General features: G+C 36.8%; 2 protein-coding genes and 1 long non-coding RNA gene across 5 annotated transcripts; 2 read left to right on the top strand and 1 right to left on the bottom strand.

The window, feature by feature from the left end:
• Positions 1-268: 268 nt before the first annotated feature.
• Positions 269-12,655, bottom strand: ushbp1 (Usher syndrome 1C binding protein 1). Of its 2 annotated transcripts, none has more exons than XM_028028546.1 (14): positions 12,441-12,655; positions 11,490-11,713; positions 11,265-11,404; positions 9,932-10,095; positions 9,076-9,264; positions 8,736-8,992; positions 7,376-7,516; positions 7,194-7,282; positions 7,002-7,119; positions 6,689-6,923; positions 4,689-4,844; positions 3,946-4,043; positions 2,455-2,577; positions 269-1,105 (listed from the first exon to the last, which is right to left on the bottom strand). In XM_028028546.1, exons 1-14 carry the CDS (start codon positions 12,444-12,446, stop codon positions 940-942), a joined length of 2,106 nt encoding a protein of 701 aa, XP_027884347.1. In that variant the 5' UTR covers positions 12,447-12,655; the 3' UTR covers positions 269-939. The 2 variants fall into 2 exon arrangements, with proteins under 2 accessions (XP_027884347.1, XP_027884348.1); XM_028028547.1 differs by having other exon boundaries at positions 11,490-11,616; positions 12,441-12,654.
• On the top strand, positions 1,017-4,789 carry LOC114151380 (uncharacterized). Of its 2 annotated transcripts, none has more exons than XR_003596929.1 (3): positions 1,017-1,130; positions 4,427-4,552; positions 4,673-4,789. It is a non-coding gene; the product is annotated as an uncharacterized LOC114151380 (long non-coding RNA). The 2 variants fall into 2 exon arrangements; XR_003596930.1 differs by lacking the exon at positions 1,017-1,130 and adding an exon at positions 2,498-2,609.
• Positions 12,656-13,624: 969 nt separating the features above from the next.
• On the top strand, positions 13,625-19,379 carry babam1 (BRISC and BRCA1 A complex member 1). The gene is made up of 9 exons (XM_028028888.1): positions 13,625-13,767; positions 14,740-15,193; positions 16,036-16,094; positions 16,178-16,298; positions 16,998-17,076; positions 17,150-17,174; positions 17,263-17,392; positions 17,477-17,563; positions 18,862-19,379. The coding sequence occupies exons 2-9, from the start codon at positions 14,747-14,749 to the stop codon at positions 19,060-19,062; spliced, it is 1,149 nt and encodes a 382-aa protein (XP_027884689.1). The 5' UTR covers positions 13,625-13,767; positions 14,740-14,746; the 3' UTR covers positions 19,063-19,379.
• The last annotated feature ends 1,026 nt before the right edge of the window (positions 19,380-20,405 follow it).

Below are 20,405 nucleotides of genomic sequence, written 5' to 3'. Positions count from 1 at the left end.
TAGGAAAGTCAAGAAAAGATGCCATTCAACTAGCTTTGATATGTGTTATTCTTCAGGTCAGGTAATGGCAATGCAAAAGTATTTGTCTACAATAATTAAGCAGTTTTGCACATGCTCACATGTGTTTGGATTCAGGTGTTTACAGATATACTCTATAATAGGCTGCAGTTTCTACTAAATACCTACTTGTACTAATTAGATGTGAAACAAAATAAACATTCTTGCACTGTACAATAATCTTTCTTTTTTACTTTCTTTATATATAATATATAATGTACATACACATACATATGAAGAGTGCTCCTTTTATTCTTTATTAAAGCACATATATTTAAACTTAATGTCTGCAAACTGTGAGCACTTGAAACCAAAATCAAATTTGTTTGTTCAAAACATTTTGGGCAATAATGGTGATTCTGATGCCAATTGAAAGCCTTTTCTGTCCTACCATCCTGAACATAAACATGTGGAGTTCTTAAACATTTGAAACCGGTATTATGCAGAAAGATATTGCATATAATATGCATGGTGGAAGCTGTATGGTGCTGTGGGTCAGTTTCTCTACAAAATGGGTTGGCCTGGATTTTTTTAATTTATAGTATATATTTTTTAATATATACTACAGTATATGTATACTTCAAACAAAAAATTGGTTGTGATTGGGTCCTTTTAGCAGGATGGTTGGAAAATCACCACAGAAATGATTCATCAGACACAAGTGAGTTGAACGCCACTGATTTATAAGAAATATTTGCAAAAAATGATTCATTTATTTGAAGGTTTCCTTCCTGTAGTTTTACCAGTAATAATAGAAGTGCTACAAGTATTATATAAGAATAATTGTTTTTAAAAACATAATTTATACATCAGATTTGCACATGAAGCTTATGCGAACAGATTATGCGAACAGCTTATAGCTGCTACGGATCTATCTTTGTTTTATAAAATCGTCTCTTCCTTCCTCCACTCCGCTCCTTCCTCTGCAGCTTTGGCTGCTTCACTCTGGCTGTGTTGACTCTCCATCATGGCGGCAACCTTCTGCTCCAGCCGCCACACCTGCTCCCGATACTTCCTGCGAATCTGCCTGTAGGAACTCAAGGCTTTACTGGAATAAAGCCATCAAAATCTGGGTTAGTTCATTTATTTCATTCAACCTTTAGGTAATTTGTATTTATAATACCAACCTGATAGGGAAGGGCAACACATAGGAAGGGGAAAAGACAATATTATGTAGTTTCACAGTCAATAATCACATTTAACTCTTCTTATGCCTTGAACAGTAAACAACACTAAAAGTATAAAATGATAACACTTAGTAAGGTTAGGTAATACTCTTACCTCATTAAAACATTTTCATTCTTAATACTGAGATACACTTAAAACAAATTAACTAGTAAAGTTCAGCTATAACATGTACAGGCATCTGATAATTATTTCTTTACAATGTCTTTAGAATGACCTATATGAAAGTACACAGTATTAAACCTCTCTCCAATCCTTTGCTGCAGTGTAGTGGAAAGACTGTTTTCCATATTTTGATTTGATTTCTGGAACATTGTGCAAAATATTTTGAGCAGAACGATAACTGATGCTTATAAACAACCACATGCCAATGAGACTTCCTTTGATTAATTAAAGATGACCAATTACGAGAAAAACACAAACTGCAGTGATGTGTAAGAAAAGGTTATAAAATGTATAGTACATAAAGTTTCTATAGTGCGGACATAAGAACATGCCTGTAATAAATATTTATATAATCAAACTTTGGCATAACGATCATCTATACAAAGATTTTCCTTGCAGAACTAATAAAAGATGATCACCAGCGTTGGGTAGTAACTAGTTACATTTACTCAATTACATTTACTTTTTACTACGCTATACTTTTTCCCTGACTTGAGTAATTTTAAAATAAAGTATCTCTACTCTTGAGTAAAATCTCTGGATTTCCTACCCATGGAAACAAACATGTTTAAACCAAAATATCACCAGACAGACAAACACCTGCAGTTTATGTTAAAGTTTTTTAATGAAAGAAACTGATAACTTTATATTTTGTTCCATCTGATTATGTAATTTTTAAATATTAAATGATTGATAATTTGGTTACTTTTCTACTCTTACTTGAATAATTTCTTGGATGGATACTTTTTTCTTTTACTTTTACCTGCGTAAAAATATGTTGAAGTAGTGCTACTTTTACTTGAGTATACTTTTTGTCTATTCTGCCCACCTCTGATGATCACATATGATACAGGATGCTGAGTTTGGACTTAAATTTAAGTTGTGAAAAAGAGAGAATTATCACGCCAAATTCCCAGACATTTATATTCAGTCATTTGCTGAATTACTCCACCATCCCGGTTTGTAATGGTTGGGAGTAACAGTGATTATAAGTGACCAGTTTTCTTAAAGTGAGCATTGAAGCAGTGCGTTGCTGTCGATATTTACCTGTGTGCCTGTGTGAGGCGAGCGATCTGCTCTGCGTTGTCCTTCCTGTGGGGGGCGCCGTCTGCAAGAGCCGAGTTCAGCGAGTCGTGGACCATGGCCAGCCTCCTCTTCAGGGCTTGTTCCCTGGCAGATAAAGAAAACAAGTGGATCAGAAGGTAACTCAGTTAACAAAAGATGTTTGCTCACAGGAATAATACAATCGTTAAGAAAAGAGTTATTTTATTTACTTCATCCTTGGCCCGACAAGGAGCCTAATTTAAAATAAAGCGTTTATCTCTCAAGGTTAGAAGAGAAAGAGGAAGGTCTCTGGAGTATGCTTTATGTCAAAGTCTGTTACCTAGCAACAGAACAAAACCCAGCATCACCGCTTATCACCTTTTTTTTATTCTGGGAACATCACTCCAAACAATAGTTTCCTCAAACAACAAAAACTGTGCTTTGGAGAGATTTTACTTCTGTGTATTTTATTGGGATTTCATGTGATAGACCAAACAAGGCGGTGAATAATCTCCAAGTGGAGGAAAAATATTACGAGGTTTCCATATTTGTTTACAAGATGCTGAAAAGTGTGGTGTGAACTAGTGTCTAAAACCAGTTATCTTTATAAGTCTACTGCTGGAGTGTCCAAAGTTCTGTCACTCTTAAAAAACTAAATTCACAAAATATTTTATTGAGAACCTTTTTTTGCGGCTCAACAACAAACTAAACAAGAAATATTTTAAACAAAGAATGTAAATTGTTGTAGATCCAAAATTTCAAAAAATGATTTTGCATGAAAGAAAGGTGACCACTTTACTAATTTAGTTTGGGGTCAACAGAAGAAAACTAAAAAAAGATGTAGTTTATTCTCAGCAATAAAAACATGATTTAGGGCTCTCTTTATTTGAAAAACTTTCAAGAATGTAATTAAAAGCAGATTTGGGTGTACCAGAGTCTGCGTTGATAAATACTTTGTGTTGTTTCTACATTTTTTGTGAGAAAATTTTACTTTGTGGGTAACAGTTTTGACCTAATTGAAAAAAGTCTCTGTCTGCATCCAGCCAGCTGTGTGGTGGGACAAATTTGTATCATTACGTCATACGAGCCGCAAAAAATCAGTTCAGGTGCCGCAAATGGCCCCAGGGCCGCACTTTGGACACCCAGGACTACTGGTTTTCTTCAGTCAGACTGCAACATGAAGGAAAATTATAGATGTGGAGAAGCAAGGGTTAAGCTTTGAACATCTCACTAAGTAAAAGTAGGCCGATGAAAAGTATTGATAATATCAATACCGAGTCTGTATCAGTATTGGATCAATACTTGAGAAGGTTGTTAATATGGTTTCATATTCTTGAAATTTGACTTTATTTTTGTACTGTAGCTTCTCATCTCTGAATAGAACAGAAAGCATTTCTTGGTTTAGATTTTAAAAAGTACATATTATTATGTATATAACAGAAATATAACAGGAAGCCATTAAACTCTGGTCGTAGACATGCGATCCGGTCTCACCTCTGTAGGACTGCCTGCAGCTCTTTCAGAATGGGTCGGGTCAGAGAACTCGTGGTTTCGCCGTCACTAACGGCTTTGGTAGCGTTTTCACCAAACGTCTGAAACATAAATATGATAATGAGCAGAAAGAACGTCTAAAAACATCAGACATAACAATTCAGAAGGTTTCCTGTCAACAAATCATTCCAGGTTCAGAGCAGAAATCTGGTTCCAAAACCCACTGGATCCATCCGTCCATCCATCCATCCATCCATCCATCCATCCATCCATCCATCTGTCCATCCATCCAACTGTAGGTCCATCTGTCCGTCCGTCATTATAAAATGATATTTGTATGTACATTTTTGAGGAAATGGATAATTTAACATAATTTGTAAAAAAGCTGAAACATTCTGTGAATTATTTCCTGAGTTGCTGTATAAAACTCAGAACTTGTCCTCAATGTCAGTCACTCGTGCTGTTTTTTTCTGTCTTCTGACAGACTGAGGTGAGAGGTGCGGCGTGACTTGCTGCTGCAGGGACAGGACGGCCGAGCAGAAGACCTTGAGGAACTAAAATATCTGACTCGGCCTGGAGGGATTCTGCTTTGGAAGACGTAATTTCCCAGGTGAGAGAGCTGGATTTGAATCGGATCTCTCTCATGAGCCCCGACTCCCTCTCGGTCCTTTCACCTTGACTTTGTATTATTGCTCTTTTTTTTTTTAAAATGAAGTCATCTTTGCTGCAGTTGGAGTCCTTCATACCTGTTCGGTCTTCCGATCTTCCGCCTCGTCTCTGAGGTTTTCTGGGATGAAAACTCCAGCTGCTTCCTGCGACTTCTGACCCATTAAGCCCCATTCAAGACATCGCAGCTCCTTCTCCTTCAGACGGATTAAAGCTCGAAGATCTGACATCTCCTCCTGGACAAAGGCAGTCAAACCACAATCTATGATAAACAAGGGCAATTCATAGCAGCATAGTTTGTGTTAAGTGGCACAACTAAAAACTTTAATAGTTAAAGGAAGCCAGAAAGCAAAAATCGAATGTTATTTTTGACTTCGACAGTAGTAGAACAGCAATTTCTAGCTTTTATGACTGATTGCAGCTCCATTTAGTTTATAAATATAAATGTTTCAATTGGTTGTGAGCAACCAAAAATATAGTTAAATATATTTAATACTAGGATTCCTGTCTTTTAGTATTCATTAAACTGGTCTTCTTGCAAAAGTGCTGTTGTAAAAGTGTTTTAGTGTTGAATATGTAATAAAAACTGCTGGCTGGTGAAAGATTTAGAGCCCTGAAACTGAATATATTTTCATAATAATCAGGCTGTATAAAATATTTAAAAGATTAGACTGCTACTTGTAAATGTGTTCATTTTTAAAAATTTTGTTAAAAGTTTTGATAAGATGCAGCAGTAAATGAACTTTTCACAGCTTTTTGTTACTGTTTTGATCAATTTGCATATTTTTGTGCTAAGTAGGTAGCTGAAAATGACACAAAACAGGCTGATGACAGCATATTTTTCACCAGTGTATACATTTAACCACTGAGCAAACAAAAACAGGGTTTACAGTTCTGTTCATTCTGTGTTTTTGATGAAATACAAACCGTTAGCTGTTGCTAAAAAGCCTCATTTATTGCAAAAACTGGACTCTAGAGATCACTGGATGTCCAAGTCAGAATACTGGTTTCCAGGTGAATTTTGTTGATTTTTTTCCAATTTTGACTTTGGAATCTTTTAGTAGGAGTTTTAACAAACCTATTAAGAGAAAAATAATGGAATTGGATAAATATAATTAGTTCGTTTTGCCTTGAAAGTTGGAGCGCAAATGTTGGAATTACGCCTCAGTTAAATGTGTTGCTGTGGAAAGTCTGCTGCTAACAATTATTAGTAATAACAGCTTAAGCAACATATTGATCTACACTGAAAGACAATCAAATTGTCAGAAGTGCTAATAAAGAGTTTTTACCAGCAATGTTCACTTTGTTTTCAACACACTGCAGTCATGTTGGAATTGAAATGCTCAGAAAAGTCTTAGTTTGCAAGTTTGAGTTCTGTCTTTCGGGGAAGTTCTTGTTTAATTTTCAAAGTTTTAATAAAAAAAACAGTATTTGACAGTTAGACTGTAATACAGTCACATTAGAAGAATATTGGCACTACAAGGTTGACACAAGTTATGTAAATGAGACCTATTGCTCTTCCTTGCAGTCTGAACTCAACGTAATGCATAATTATAGCACCGTAAATCTTTGAAAAGCAGAAGTAGAACCTCCTGCACAACCAACAAGAATGCAGCAAGTGGTTTCTGGATGTTATGTAAGTCAATAAAAAAACTGTTGTCTTTTCCAGCAGCCATTGTACAGCACATACAGAGGTAAAACCAGTTGAACAAACTGGAGCTCTGCTTGGGTTCTGGGGTTTCTATAGGTAATGGGTTGTGCCTGCTGATTTGTGATGTTTCATTGAGAAGGTTTAGAAACGACTCATTTTTCCAGACACCAAACACATTAACTTATTACCATAAGATGGCTGGATGGTTTTATTAATGGCTTGTGCTGTTTTTAGAAGAAGTAGAGAGAATGGAACAACAAAAACATGCAAATTATGAATTTAGTATAAAAGGTCCCCTTTAAAACTTAGCAATGGGTTTTGAAACTCAAAGCCAAAATTTGTTCTATGTTGTGTAAGAAAATAGTTTTTTGTTATTGCAGCTAATAAAGAAAACTGACTTTTGTTAAAAAACAAAAACAAACCTCCTACCCTGACTGAGATCAGCTCGTGAAACAGCGATGCTTTCTCCCTCTTGCTCTCAGGAGGTTTGGTGTTGTCCTTCATCATGTGGCCCCATCTGGTACCGACCGGTTGACCGGTTTCTGAGCTCAGTCTGACCTCAGCTCCTGGACCTGGCTTTGCTGGGCAAATGGCTGACCGTTCCCTCTTCAGTCGCTCGATTTGTTGTCGAAGAATTGCTTCCCGGTCTGCTGGATCTGGAGTTCTGTGGCGTTAACAGATTTCGACTTGTTAATATATTTAATACGTCTTGTCTATATTTCTGCATCCTGACAAACGTCACCTGTGCCTCGTGTGACTCTGGGTTTCCTCTGTGACTCCAGCTGTGCAAAAGGAGGTGGATAACTCCTCAGTTCCCATCTCCGGGTTCTGAGCTGATTGCTGCATGTCACACACTGGCTCTGGTTGGAGGAAAATGTGTGATTCAGAATCACAGTATTTTTATTTATTTCTTTTGCTAAAACTTGATGATCACCTGCTGAGTGTATCTGCAGAGAGGGGCTTTGCTGCAGCTTGGCTTCATAAAGAAACAGCAGCTCGCCGTAGGCCTCCTCACACTCCTCACTGTCGGACAACAAACACAGGACAGAACCTCTACTCAAAATATTTGTGCTAGCAAGTTTAAATGTTAATGTGTCAGGTGTGGATGATAAATACCAGTATCTAAGAGCCATCTGCAGGGCAGAGCAGTCAGACTCCAGTCGGCACAGTTTCAGGCTGATCTGCTCCGAATCCGCCTTCCTTCGCTCCAGAGCCACAGTCAGACGCTCGTTTCTGGCCTTCAGCCTCTCAATGCATCTGAGACAACAGGAGGCCGGATTTAAAGCTTTTAACTGGGTATGGATGATATATCGACATTAACATCGGTATTAGTGATGATAGTGACGCTTTACCATGTCAGTATCAGTAAAACTAGGCCAATATTAACAACTAAGTCAGGGGTGGGCAATCCTGGTCCTCGAGGGCCGGTGTCCTGCAACTCTTGCAAGTCTCCCTGGTCCAACACACTTGAATCCAGCAGCTGAATCACCTCCCAAGTGCAGTCAGGTTCTCCAGAGTCCTGCTAATGACCTCATTATTTGACTCAGGTGTGTTGAAGTGGAGATGCATCTAAAAGTTGCAGGAGTCCGGCCCTCGAGGCCTGGAGTTGCCCACCCCTGAACTAAGTGATGCAACTCAGGATTTGGGGAGTTTAAAGCAGAGAAGAAACGTCAGCAGACATTTTTTCACAGTGTCAATAGGGAAATATAGACAGCTCTGGAAAATATGAAGAGCCCAGTGCACTGAACCCCATTGAAAACCTTCTGGTTTTTCCACCAAATATTGATTTCTGAACTCTTCCCGAGTTAAAACATTTGTATTGTTGTTTTCTTTGCACTATTTGCGGTCTGAAAGCACTGCATCTTTTTCGTTATTTTGACCATTTCTCATTTTCTGTAAATAAATATTACATTTTTGCTTGGAATTTCAGAGACATGTTGTCAGTAGCTCATAGAATAAAAGAACAATGTTCATTTTACTCAAATATATACCTATAAAAAGTAAAATCAGAGAAACTGATTATTTTAAGTGGTCTCTGAATTTCTTCCAGAGCTGTAGATACAATATATGATATGCAATATTGGTAAATACCGGTTATTAGTCATATGAGGCATATTACTGTCGAATATCGGTAAAGTAATTGGTGTTCCTAGAAAAAACAAACTTTTTGACAAAAAACAGCTGGGTGTTTTTTAAAGCATTTGGGTTCTTTTTAGAAGCAGTAAAAACCCAGAGCTTTTTTTCCCAGAGCTGTAGGCTATGTCATGCATCAACATGACACACAGCTCATTAGTTGAGGTCTTTTATATGGAAGATTTCCCCAAATGTTTCACATGTTAACACACGTCATACTTCCTACATGTAAAACACATGTTCACAAGTTTCTACAAGACCAACCAACCTGTCTTTCAGTGTCAGTTTACAGCTGCTGTTCAGTGTTTTGCTCTGGCTTGTTTCTGATAAGTCTTGGTCTCACCTGTTCAGTCTGTCGGTCTCTGATTCCAGGCTGATGGGGCTGAGGCAGGGACTGCTCGGGGTTACGCAGCCCAGCGGAGTCCCGTCCCCACCCAAAGACAGAGGAGTCGCAGCTCTGGACATTCTTCTGTGGAGTAAAGGTGAACCGGGGTAGTAAGGCGGCGATCGGTCCGGACTGAGAGCTCCTGAAGGAGGCCGGTATGAAGGAGAAAACCTGTCAGACCTCCAGGCCTTGTGGAGACCAGCCAGGTGGATCACCTAAAAAAACCCAACTCAATTTATTCTGATTCTAAAAACTGTAGAGTTAAAGCAATGAAACAAGACAAAAACATTTTCCCCACCTTGTTTTTCTCATCTTCCAGTGAGTAAATGTTACTTGGAGCTTTCTGCAGCTCTTCATTGTGACTCGGCGTGTTGTTCCTGAGAACAGATTCGTGTTTTTCCAGATCCAACAAGTCGTTCAGGTTCTGGTCCTTCGGCATTCCCACAGAACATGAAATCCCAAAGTCTCTTTCCATCTCCTCCAGCATCTGCAACCAGCGGAATATATTTACAAAACTCACCGGTATTTATTTAAATTCACGGCTGTAATAACAAATATTTCAACCAGAGGTGGGTAAAAAACCAAGAAATGTACTCAAGGTGAAGTAGCACTACTTTAACGTATTTGTACTCAAGTAAAAGTAAAAAAGTATTTGGTAAAAAGGCTACTCAAGTAACTGGTCAAAACATCAATCAGTTAATATTTAAAAATGACATCATCAGACGGATCAAAATACAGTCATGTGGAAATTTTTTGGTATTTTAGATCAAAATGAAAATAATTTATATCAATAACACAATTACAAAACAATTCAAAAACAACATTTCTTTAAAAATGAGACTTAAATAAAAACTGCAGGAGTGTCTGGTGAATTTTTGGTTAAAACAAACTTGTTCTGGATTCAGTGAAATCACTCACAGAATATATAAATATATATATAAAGTAGAGTATCCGAAATATTTTTGAACAAGTAAGAGCAGCAATATTTCATAATAATGTTACTCAAGTAAAAGTAAAAAGTAAATCGCAGTAAAAATACTCCACATTTCTTTCAAAACTTTACTCAACTAAATGTAACTGAGTAACTGTAACTAGTTACTACCCAACTCTGATGTCAGGTTAAATGTTAGAAATGTTTCCCTGCAGTTCATCACCTGTGTGGCTTTGGTCCAGTTCTCCTGAGCTGCTCTCAGGTGCTCCGTGTCCTTGTTCTGGTCGGAGGCTGTGATTGGAGCGGCCCACGTCCTTCTGAAGCTGATCGAGTCCTCCACTGATGATAAAACCTCCTGCAGCTGCGTCCAGACGACACCGCCGCCCCCTAGCGGGTAAAGAGTAGAGGTGCAGTAACGTTTAAAAACTTTATGAATCTTTAGCTCAAATTGAGGGGCTTTTGTAGTAATAACTTTTTACCAGAAAGGATATGGGAGTGTTTTTATGTAAAAGAGACAAAACTAATGAGTTCTATAATAGGCACAGATAGTATTTAATATTTTTCTTTTTAGCCGTTTAGGGTTTGCTTTGTTTTTGTGACATACTTTTCTTTACAATAGCAGTTTTCTAATGTTCAAACCCCTTAAAAATAGAAATAAACTTATTTCTGATGCTTAATTTCAAGTTTAAAAAATTTTATAGAGTATTTTATAGTTATAGTACAGTATTTTATAACGGTAACTGTATGTAACCATTTTTGCTCAAACTACTCTCTCTGTAAGAGGATTCACAATTTGGAACACACTCCCTGTTAATTTAAAATCTATAACCAGCTTCAATATGTTAAAAAATAACAAACAAAACTCTGTCTATGAAAAAACCCAGCATGGTATCCATATCTAATGTTTATTTTTTATTGTCATGTTTTTAATTCCTTCATACAGATTAAAAAAATACTAGTTACATTAGCAGATTATTTTACTTATAACGAGACATTTTTCCTATGTGATAAGTGAACTAATCTGCTAGTGGAACTAATACTTTCTAAATCAATGTTAAGGATTTAAAACAGCCTTCTGTATCTTGCTGAAATGAACTTGTATGTTAATTTTGTCTTATTAGATACTTGCAGTACAAACTAAATCAGAACTACTTGGTAAAATGTTGTGTTTTTGCAGCAAGAAGGTCTTGAGCTCAAATTCTGACTGAACTTTTCTGCCTTCTTCCTCCCACAGTCCAACATCATGTCTGTTAACTGGTCTCTTTACATTCCCTTTGGGTATGACTTGATCAATGTATGATTGTTGTGTCTATACAGTACAGTGTCATGAATAGGCAAAAAAGTCTGTTGTGTAAAATGTAAATTTTGTTTTGGAAACTAACTTCAAACTGACTCAACAGCATTGTTTTGCTTGCATTTGCATTGCTTTCAGTTCCTGAAATTCAAATCTGTTTTGTTGTTCCTCATTTACATTTCAATGCATTTTACATCACAAAGCTGGACAGCTTGACATATTTGTTCCTAAATCAGTCAGAACAGCAGTTCCTCATGCCCACCTTGGTTGGTTGTTGGATGTTTGGATGCGGCAGCAGAAGCAGAGCTGCTCTCTGGGCTCCTTCTGAGCAGCCGGTGAGACAGGAGGTCCGGAGGAACCAGAGGTCTGGACGGACGTGGCGGTCTCATGTCTCCTGGATCACTGGAAGAGTTAACCCCTCATACGAGTCATACCCTGAATCATGCATTATCTCTGAAAGAATCATTTATTCAGGAACTTTACTCACCTCGGAGCCTTTAGCGACCCCATCTTCTTGTTTAGATCAGCGATGATGCTGAGCAGGGTGCTTACTTCTGCTTCACACTGAGCCACCTCTGCTGGTGTGGGCTCATGGCCAATCAGAGGCTCAGAGGCTTCAAGGTCAAAGGTCACAAAGTCACCATGGCTCAGTACATCCTTGTTAAACAGGGAGCTGGTATCAAGGCTGTTACATCTGCTTCTTTTGGAATCCTATAGAGACCCAGTCAAGAAATGACCTTAAATATTTCAACATTTTCTTGCTAAATTATGACTTTTTAAGACTCAATCTAAAGGTTTTGCTCATGCTATTTGCTTTGGATTAAAAGTCTGTCATGAAGCTGGCATCAAATTGTTAAGCCATTGTTCAAGGCGGAAAAGGAGGAAACCAAAAACATCCTGAGATCCAGCTTCCTGCCCAACAAACATTTGCAGATCACACCATCTATTGTTTTCACTAAGATTTTCAGATAAATACCCACAGCACAAAACAAATCATTGTAAACTGCAAGTAAAAAGAACTACTTGGAGAATATCTGGATTTCACACATGCATATTTTAACTGCTTGAATTCCAACATATTTTTCTGTTGACCAGAAAGGACAGCATGTTTCACATTCCTGATCCCTGATTTTCAAGAACTCCTCATCAATGTCAGAGGCTATCACTGCATCTCAGGCATTTATTTCTTTAGCCAATTAAGTGGTGACATGGTTCTTTCACTGACATGAGAGTGGAAAGTAGCAGAGGAAAATATTTACCGACTCCTCAGTTCCACAACAATTATCTTTCAAACATCCTGCCAAGAGCTTACTTCTTAAAACAGCTGGAAACACTTTAAACAAGCATCTATTAAAGTGGAACTTGGTTACTTTACTGTACTGGCAGTGGAACGGATTTCATCTAAAACCAAACAAACATTTCAGCATGGCTCACTTACTTCCATCTTTCTTGTTTTTGATGTCTCCAGAGTATTACAATCCTTAACATTTGGGGAAAAAACAAAACAAAAAAAAAACGTGGATATTTTCTTCTTGGTCCTGCTGTTTTGTGCAGTAAGAGGCCAGAGGTCAGTCCCTGAGCGAAGGCAGCAGATTGCCGTCCTGCTGCATGTTTGTCTAACTCTGTTAACTGTGATGAATGAAGTCAGTGGGAAACACTCAGAGAGAGATCCACACCCATTCCCCTTCACTTTGTGTCCTTTCCTGTTTTGGTCGCAGTTAGTTTCCATGCAGTGTCAGCTCCTGTCTGGGTCTTTGGAAATGTGTTTTATACTTAAAAAATGGTTGTTAAAGGGGCAACATTAAGCATTCACCTGCCACATATCGCCATTTTATATCACAATCAAGAAACTATGTTACCTTTAGTTGTAATAAAAATTTTATAAATATGAGACTTTGAGCTTTTCCACTGCAAAAATGTGAGTGAATCCTGAAAAAAGGCAGAGGATTAATATTTGGAAAAATACCTCAATCCCACTTTTTCGTATGATGTGGAATTTGTGATCGTGTGAGTATTTTTCTTCCACAAGTTGTGGGAACCTTATAAGAGAAAAAGGCATTCTGAACTCTTAAAGTAACATAATATAAATGAGTGTAGTCCAAGTAAAGGCTAGAATTATTTAGTCTGAAATTCTTCTACTGCAGTAAAAGATGACTTTATGGCTTTTATGCAACTTTGCTATGGGTAACGATAAGTGTGGCTGAAGTATAAAGAAATGGGTTAAATGTGAGGCAACAGAAGTTTAGTTAACAAAAGAGAAACTGTACAGTTAGGAGCATTGAACTTGGACAATACAATAAGTTTACAAAAAAGGCAAATTTTATTGCCATAAAAGTAGAAAGTAGTAGGAGAAAAACACACATTGATACAACATTGCAAAAGGTAATAATTTTTTATTCAAAATAGAAGATTCTTGTTTTGTAAAGTTCTTTCATATTTACAGGCAGTGAAGAAAAGAGATTCTAATATTTGTTTTAACTGCATTCACTCTATTTTTTTTATATAATAAATTGTTATTGTCGTTATCACTGATGTTGAAGGTTATTTTATTGTGCTCCTGGCGATCTACAAAACGGAAAAACTTTAAATCAGCCCAAAAACTTCATTACCCACAATGCTGGGAGGACCGAAAGTTCCGGCGGTGTTGTTTCGAACAGGAAGCTAACCGTTCAAAACAAACGTTAGCTCAGCTTGTGATTTTTTTTAGCAGTATATATGACAGTTTGTTGCACATAAAACAAAGACGCTTCTTTTTTCTTAAAAACGTAAGTAGTATTTTTCCGATTAATATATGGCGCTTATATATTGAGCTGCTTGTTAATTTTATAGAAGCTAACTAATGCTAACAGCTAAACTTGTTTTTATGTTATCAAGAGTCATTCTGTACAACGTACCTTTTCAGTACAAAGTGTTTGTTCAACTCCTAAGATCGGTGTGGAGATTTAAAGATAAAGCTAGTTACATGTTCACTTAGAGAAAAAAATAACTGCAGAAATAGTGCTGTGATTTGGTAAAATAAGCCATAATGTAAGATTTAGGACAAATAACGTCCGTCTGAAAGGTAGAGATGTTTTATTAAAAAGGAAAATATGAGATATAAGTCTGGGATTCAGCCAATTTTAAATATTTTGTATGTCTAAATAACTTCAAATATAATTGTAAAGTTTATTTATTTGTGTATTTCTTCTCAGAAATTGGAATCATATATAGATTGATTTCACCCAGAGTGATACATCTGAATATTAGCTTATCAGGATTATGGTGTAGAAGTGGATAGAGTAGCCAAAAATTACTCAAATAGAAATGAAAAAGTATATAAGCATTGTTTTTTAAAGCTACTCAAATAAATTTAATGTAATGTTACTACCCCTCAACTAAAACTTCAGACCAGTCTATGATGATTTGGATATTTCATTATCCCAATTTTGAAAAATAATTTTGAATAGAAATATGTCACATTAATTGAGTTTTCAATTGTGGATTTATATTAACTGTATTGTGATAGCCATCAAAACTAAAACAACTAAATGCTTCAAATAAATCAAATCTTGTGTACTGAAACACTTGTTTCACTGGTGGAATTTAATTGGTGAAATAAACATGTTCTGCAGTGATTTTATTTTAATTCATTCTTAAATCCTTTCATTGATGTAAGTGGTTTCTTAGTTTGTTCTTCAGTTTTAAATGCTCCATCTACAGCAGACTGGACTCATCACCTCCACTTTGTTTGCATCCAGTGTTTCCATGGAGACTCCAGAGCCAGGCCCAGCTGATGGAGAGGAACGTCCAGTGGAGCTGCGACCCCGGACGCGCTCCAACCCCGAAGGTGCCGAGGACCGACGCAGCAGCACTGGCAGCCTCGGAGGCAACGGGAACCCGACCATGCCTCAGCCGGCAGTGGGGAACCGCGTGGAGGGCGAAGGCGAAGCCTCGACCACCGACAGCCCTCTGAGCTCTGTCTCAACAACGGTTTTGGCCGCTACATCTCAGGCCGTGATTCCCCCTGTCGCCGTTTCCATGGCAGGTGGTTCTGGAACAGCAGCTGGCACCACGGCCCAGCTGTCAACTGCAGCTGTGACGGTCAAAGAGCGGCCGAAGGCCCCTCACCAGCAGCCCGTCCTCAGTATGTCCATTCCTCCACCGGCAGAATACCAGCTCCGAGTTCCCAGAGTCAACTGTCCAGAGAAAGTGGTAGGTCCACTGTACACATAAATACTTTCTTATTCAAGAAGTTAAAGTGATCAAGAAAGCAAATCCTCAAGGTTCTGTTTCTATGAAAAAAACTGTAGTTTTCACCTGGCTTTATTAAATTAAATAATTAGGATGTTTAAATCTAACCTCAAAAGTAGAAAGGTTTAGTGTTAACACAATTTGTTGAGTTGTATTAACTTTCCTGGATACCACATTAATCTTGGGGCAAATTTGAGGTCTTCCATCTATGGGTGTGCATTTATTGTATTCTTCTTTTATTATAAAATTTTTCATTTTGATTTATTGTTGCCTCAATAAATTTCCATTAATGATGTTAAACAAACAAAAAACAGAACTGACATGTTATTTTCTTTTACTATTTTCTCCACTGTTTGTTCCACAATAACATAAATAAATATCAGTAAATTTGAAAATATGACCAAATGCAGTTAATATATGCAGTTTAGTGATATAAATCATATTTCTTTATGTAAGTGGCTCCCTTAAATGGGAAGAGCAGTATTTGTTTTTGTGGCACTATGATTACTGTGCCATTCATGCCATACAGTTAACTAAAAAAAACTCATAATAAATCATTTTTTTATCACAATTTTTATTGTTATCGCAGTAGTAGCATAAAATATACAGATAAAACTTTCATCTGAATCTTTGATGTTTTATTTAAAGCAAATTACAAGATAATGAAAGTAGCTCATTTTTATTATGCCCAGAGAAGCTATAGAATTGAAAAAGCGCGTACTTTCTTTTTACTGTGATGTAGATTTACATATGACTTCATTTTAATGTTTTCTGTCTTTCCTGCCTTATTTCCCTCTGTACAGATAATCTGTCTAGATCTTTCTGAAGAAATGTCCTTACCTAAGCTGGAGTCTTTTAACGGGTGTGTAAAAACACGGTAGACTGTCTCATTGTTTCATGGCTTTTGAGCTTAACATTGCATCATTTCATTGTCTCTCTGTTTAGATCTAAAACAAACGCCTTGAACATATCCCAGAAGATGATCGAGATGTTTGTGAGAACAAAACACAAGATCGACAAACGACATGAGTTTGCTCTGGTTGTCATCAACGATGATGCTCTGTGGGTCGGTACACGAGACGCTCAGTCACTGAAACGCCTGCTGGATGTTTGATTAATCTTGGTTTAATGTTTTATAATTTTTATCTCTGGTCACTCAGTAAAAACAAAACCTGAACTTACAAATATGATCTAGTATTTAAATTTGGAAATCCAATCATTTTTATGACTTGTATAGTTCTGTTCTAAACACAAATTAGGAAAGATGGACAGATGGAAGGATGGAAGGAGGGAGAAGGATGGAAGCAAAAATACAAAGAAGGAACAATGGAAGGAGAGATGAAAGAAAGGAGATATATAAGGACGAAATGATGGAATGAGAAAATGAGAGATATAAAAGGAAGGATAGAAAGAGAAATAGAAGGAAGATAGAATAGAAGGAAAAATACAGAAGGAAGAATGGAAGCGGTGATAGAAGTAAGAAAGGAAGTGTGGATAGGAGAAAGGAAGGAAGAAGACAAGGAAGGGCAGAAGAGAAGGAAGTAAGGAAAGAATGAGTCAGTAAGGAAGAAGGGAAGGAAGGACATATAGACGATCTCTGGGTCTGGAGATATTCATTTTTTTCATAGTTTATTTTTCTTTCCTCTTCAAAACCCTGCAACACAAAAACAATTACAGCTCATATATTTTTGCTTTTTGTGTTTTTATTTTATTTTATGAAGTTTGTGGAAATTTCCCTTCATAATTGTTTTGTTTTTTGCCCCAGCTGTCTGGCTTCACATCTGATCCCAGAGAGCTGTGCAGCTGTCTGTATGACCTGGAAACCAATGTGTGCGAGTCCTTCAGTATCCTTCCATCAAACATTCACCAAAATAGCTTTAATACTAAAATCAAGTTACCCTTAACCTAAACATTTAGACCTGGAAGATCTCCTTAACGTCATGTAAGCTATGTTTATGTTTTTCTAATTTTCTCAAATTTGTAACTTAAGTAGAAATTTTTTACGTTTTAAAATCTTGTGTCTGTTGCAGTCGTCAGAAGATTGAGCTGCCGTCGATGGAGAACGTTCAGACCATCCCGCCTCCCTACGTGGTGCGAACTGTTCTCATCTACAGCCGTCACGCGGGGCCCTTGCAGTTCAACCCTTCAGAAGCTCTCAGTGTGAGTCACTGCTCTGTCTGTGGTGTAGTCAAAGCATCTGCCTGTTTTATCTTGTGGTGATCAAGTTTTTTATTCCTGTTTCAGAAAATGCTGCAATCTCCATATTTCTTCTTTGATGTTGTTTATTTGCACAACGGGATGGAGGAACAAGGAGATGAGACCAGCTGGAGGGTGAGTGTTTCCTTTAGTTTTTTTAAAGACAATATTACATTTTCTTATTTTCGAAATGTATGTCTAAATGTTCACTGTGAAATCAATGAGGTCAGAATTTACCTACAAAACTTGCAGGATGGATGGACAGTGAATAAAAACCCAGAATAAATTGTTCCTTCATTGTCATCCAAATGTAAAAACTGTTTAAATTTGCATATTTTCCAGACTGCATTGGAAATTGTGTGTTTTTCATATTTTTCTTACCAAGTTGCATTTTTACGGCCTGTTTGTTTTTAAAGAAGCATTAAAGTTAACAGTTACGTCTCTGTTCCTGTATGGTCACTTAAAATAAACATATTGCAGAAGATCATCAGTGTTTGGTGAATACTTTTCGATGCAGCACATCGGAAAGTATTCACAGCGCTTCACGTCTTCTGCTTTTTGATATGTTACAGTCTTACTCCAAATTGTATTATGTCAGTTATCATTATCATTATTATAAAAAGTGCTAGTTTCACTGGCATTTATGGAAAAAATATCTTGTTATAAGTGAAATAATCTGCTAGTGGGACTAGTACTTATAAAAAAATTAATATTAAGGAATTATTTACTTATAACAAGCTTCTGTATATTGATGAAAGGTACTTGCAAGTTAGTTTTATCTTACTTCAAGTGTACTAAGATCTTTGCACTCAAAATTAGACTAGAAATACTTGATAAGATTTAGTGTTTTGCAGTGTTTTCCACATTCTCTGTTTTACTGTGATACAATAGTATTTATGCCTTCACTGCAAAAAACAAAACAATACCAAATGATTGTTGGTTTAGTTTCTACTGCAAAAAAGGAAAAAGCAACTTTTTGACAATATATAGAAGCTTGTTTTAAGTTAATAATTCCTTAATATTGATGAAAAAATACTTGTTTGTAATAAGCAAATTATTTAACTTATAACAAGATTTTTTCTCATATTATAACTGAAATATCTGTCTATGGAACAAGTACTTTTTCATTAATATTAAGGAATTACTTACTTAAAGCAATCTAATATATATTGCTGAAAAGTTACATATAAGTTAGTTTTGTCTTATTTCAAATATACTAAGATGTTTGGACTAAACCAAAAATACTTGCTAAGATTTAATGTTTTGCAGTGGCAAAGGGACTCAGACTTAAGGTTGTTTATGCAAACTTTAATAAACTGAGACAAATAAATTATCAGAACTACTTCACTTCTTTCATTCCTTTACATTTGTGAGATCTCTTTAAGTTGAGTAGTTCTTTGACCATCTTTTAAAGTGTTTCTTTGGTTTCCCAGGAGACCTACTCTTCGTTCTGTACCCTGGACTCCAAAGGCATGTGTTATCGCTTCGAGGTTTCCCTGAGTGGACCCGCCATCGAGCTGCACAACTGCATGGCCAAACTGCTCGCTCATCCTCTGCAGAGACCGTTCCAGAGCCACGCGTCCTACAGCCTGCTGGAGGGGGACGACACCCCGGACACGGAGGCTACAGTGTAAAACGGACAAATTAAAACGGCCTCACTCATCTGTGAATTCCACACATGCTGCAGATTCAGCAGAACTTTTTATTTTACTTTATTTTTTATCTGAAGGCACAATGTTACTGTTATTGTTTTCTTTGGTTTTGAACAAACGTTGTGAGAATATATGGGAAATGAGGGTTTCAAGAAGTCACTGATTGTAACCAAATTGTTCTGTTATGTGGTGGTGAAAGTTACTTGAACTGTCCTGGTAATGAGGGAGTAGATGATGAGAGTTCAAATAAATAAAAAATAACCTAATAAAGAGTGGAAGTTGCAATGGTTGAATCGTCAGGTTTTGCAAAGATCTCTTTCATATTTGTGTTTTTGCTTCTGAATGTAATGAATTTGAAAGTTTGATTATTTACAAACAAAACAACATCCTGACTGGCTATTTTAATTTTGAGAGACAGGATGTCAACAAAAGATTCATAAAACACACATTAAATAAAAGTTGCAGATTAATTTGTATGTCAGGATTTGATCAGAAACATGTGACTTATAAATTATTAGAAAATATGTTTCTTTTAGTTTGTCAGCAGGTTTGGGTTATTTTTGTTCCTCATCAAGACTTTTTAATTCAGTGCCAGAGATTAGCTTTAGCTTAATGTTTTTCTTCCTGAGCTGCTCCTTTGTTTCCATGCTGGAATGTTTTCTGGGGACTAAATACTGCCTGCCACAGCTTCTTAACTGGACCTCTCCACTCCAGAGGGACTCATAAATAGAACCTTCATCAGGTTAAAGTTGTTTTTATCTGTATAACTGTGAATTTATTGCAAATTATCTGAAAGACTCAAAAACATTGGGTTTAAATAACTAACTCCCACCTCAGCCATACTTGATGTTACAGTCTGTGATCGATATGTCGAGTAACAAATGTCACAAGCCAGATAAGCACAAACCTCGCGAAATTTCTGTCAAATATCTCTAAATTAGCCTCCTCACAAATCTGTAAATTTGATTTTGAAAAATATCTAAAACCATCACAGAATCCTGGAGGGACTGATCAATTTGAAAACATGTTCAAGACTTTAATTTTAAGAAGTATTTAATTGAGGAGACGGCTATTAATGTTTTAACAGTTTGCTAATAGATTTTATCAAAGTATTCTGGCACAACCGTCACTTTGAGAAATTTTATTTTCTTGACGACGCCCACAATGAAAATAAGTTTGACATCCCTGATTTCAAACTTCGTTTAGAATATGGCCAGTTTTCTTCACTTCGTCGCTGCTGTACGTCACACAATGCGATCGTGTAGGAAGGTTACACAAACACATTGATGGTTTTACCTGAAATGTAGCTATACCCACAACAAAAA

This window comes from Xiphophorus couchianus, chromosome 9 (genome assembly GCF_001444195.1).
Source record: "Xiphophorus couchianus chromosome 9, X_couchianus-1.0, whole genome shotgun sequence".
Classification (NCBI taxonomy): domain Eukaryota; kingdom Metazoa; phylum Chordata; class Actinopteri; order Cyprinodontiformes; family Poeciliidae; genus Xiphophorus; species Xiphophorus couchianus.
This window is presented reverse-complemented; position numbering and strand designations above follow the sequence as displayed.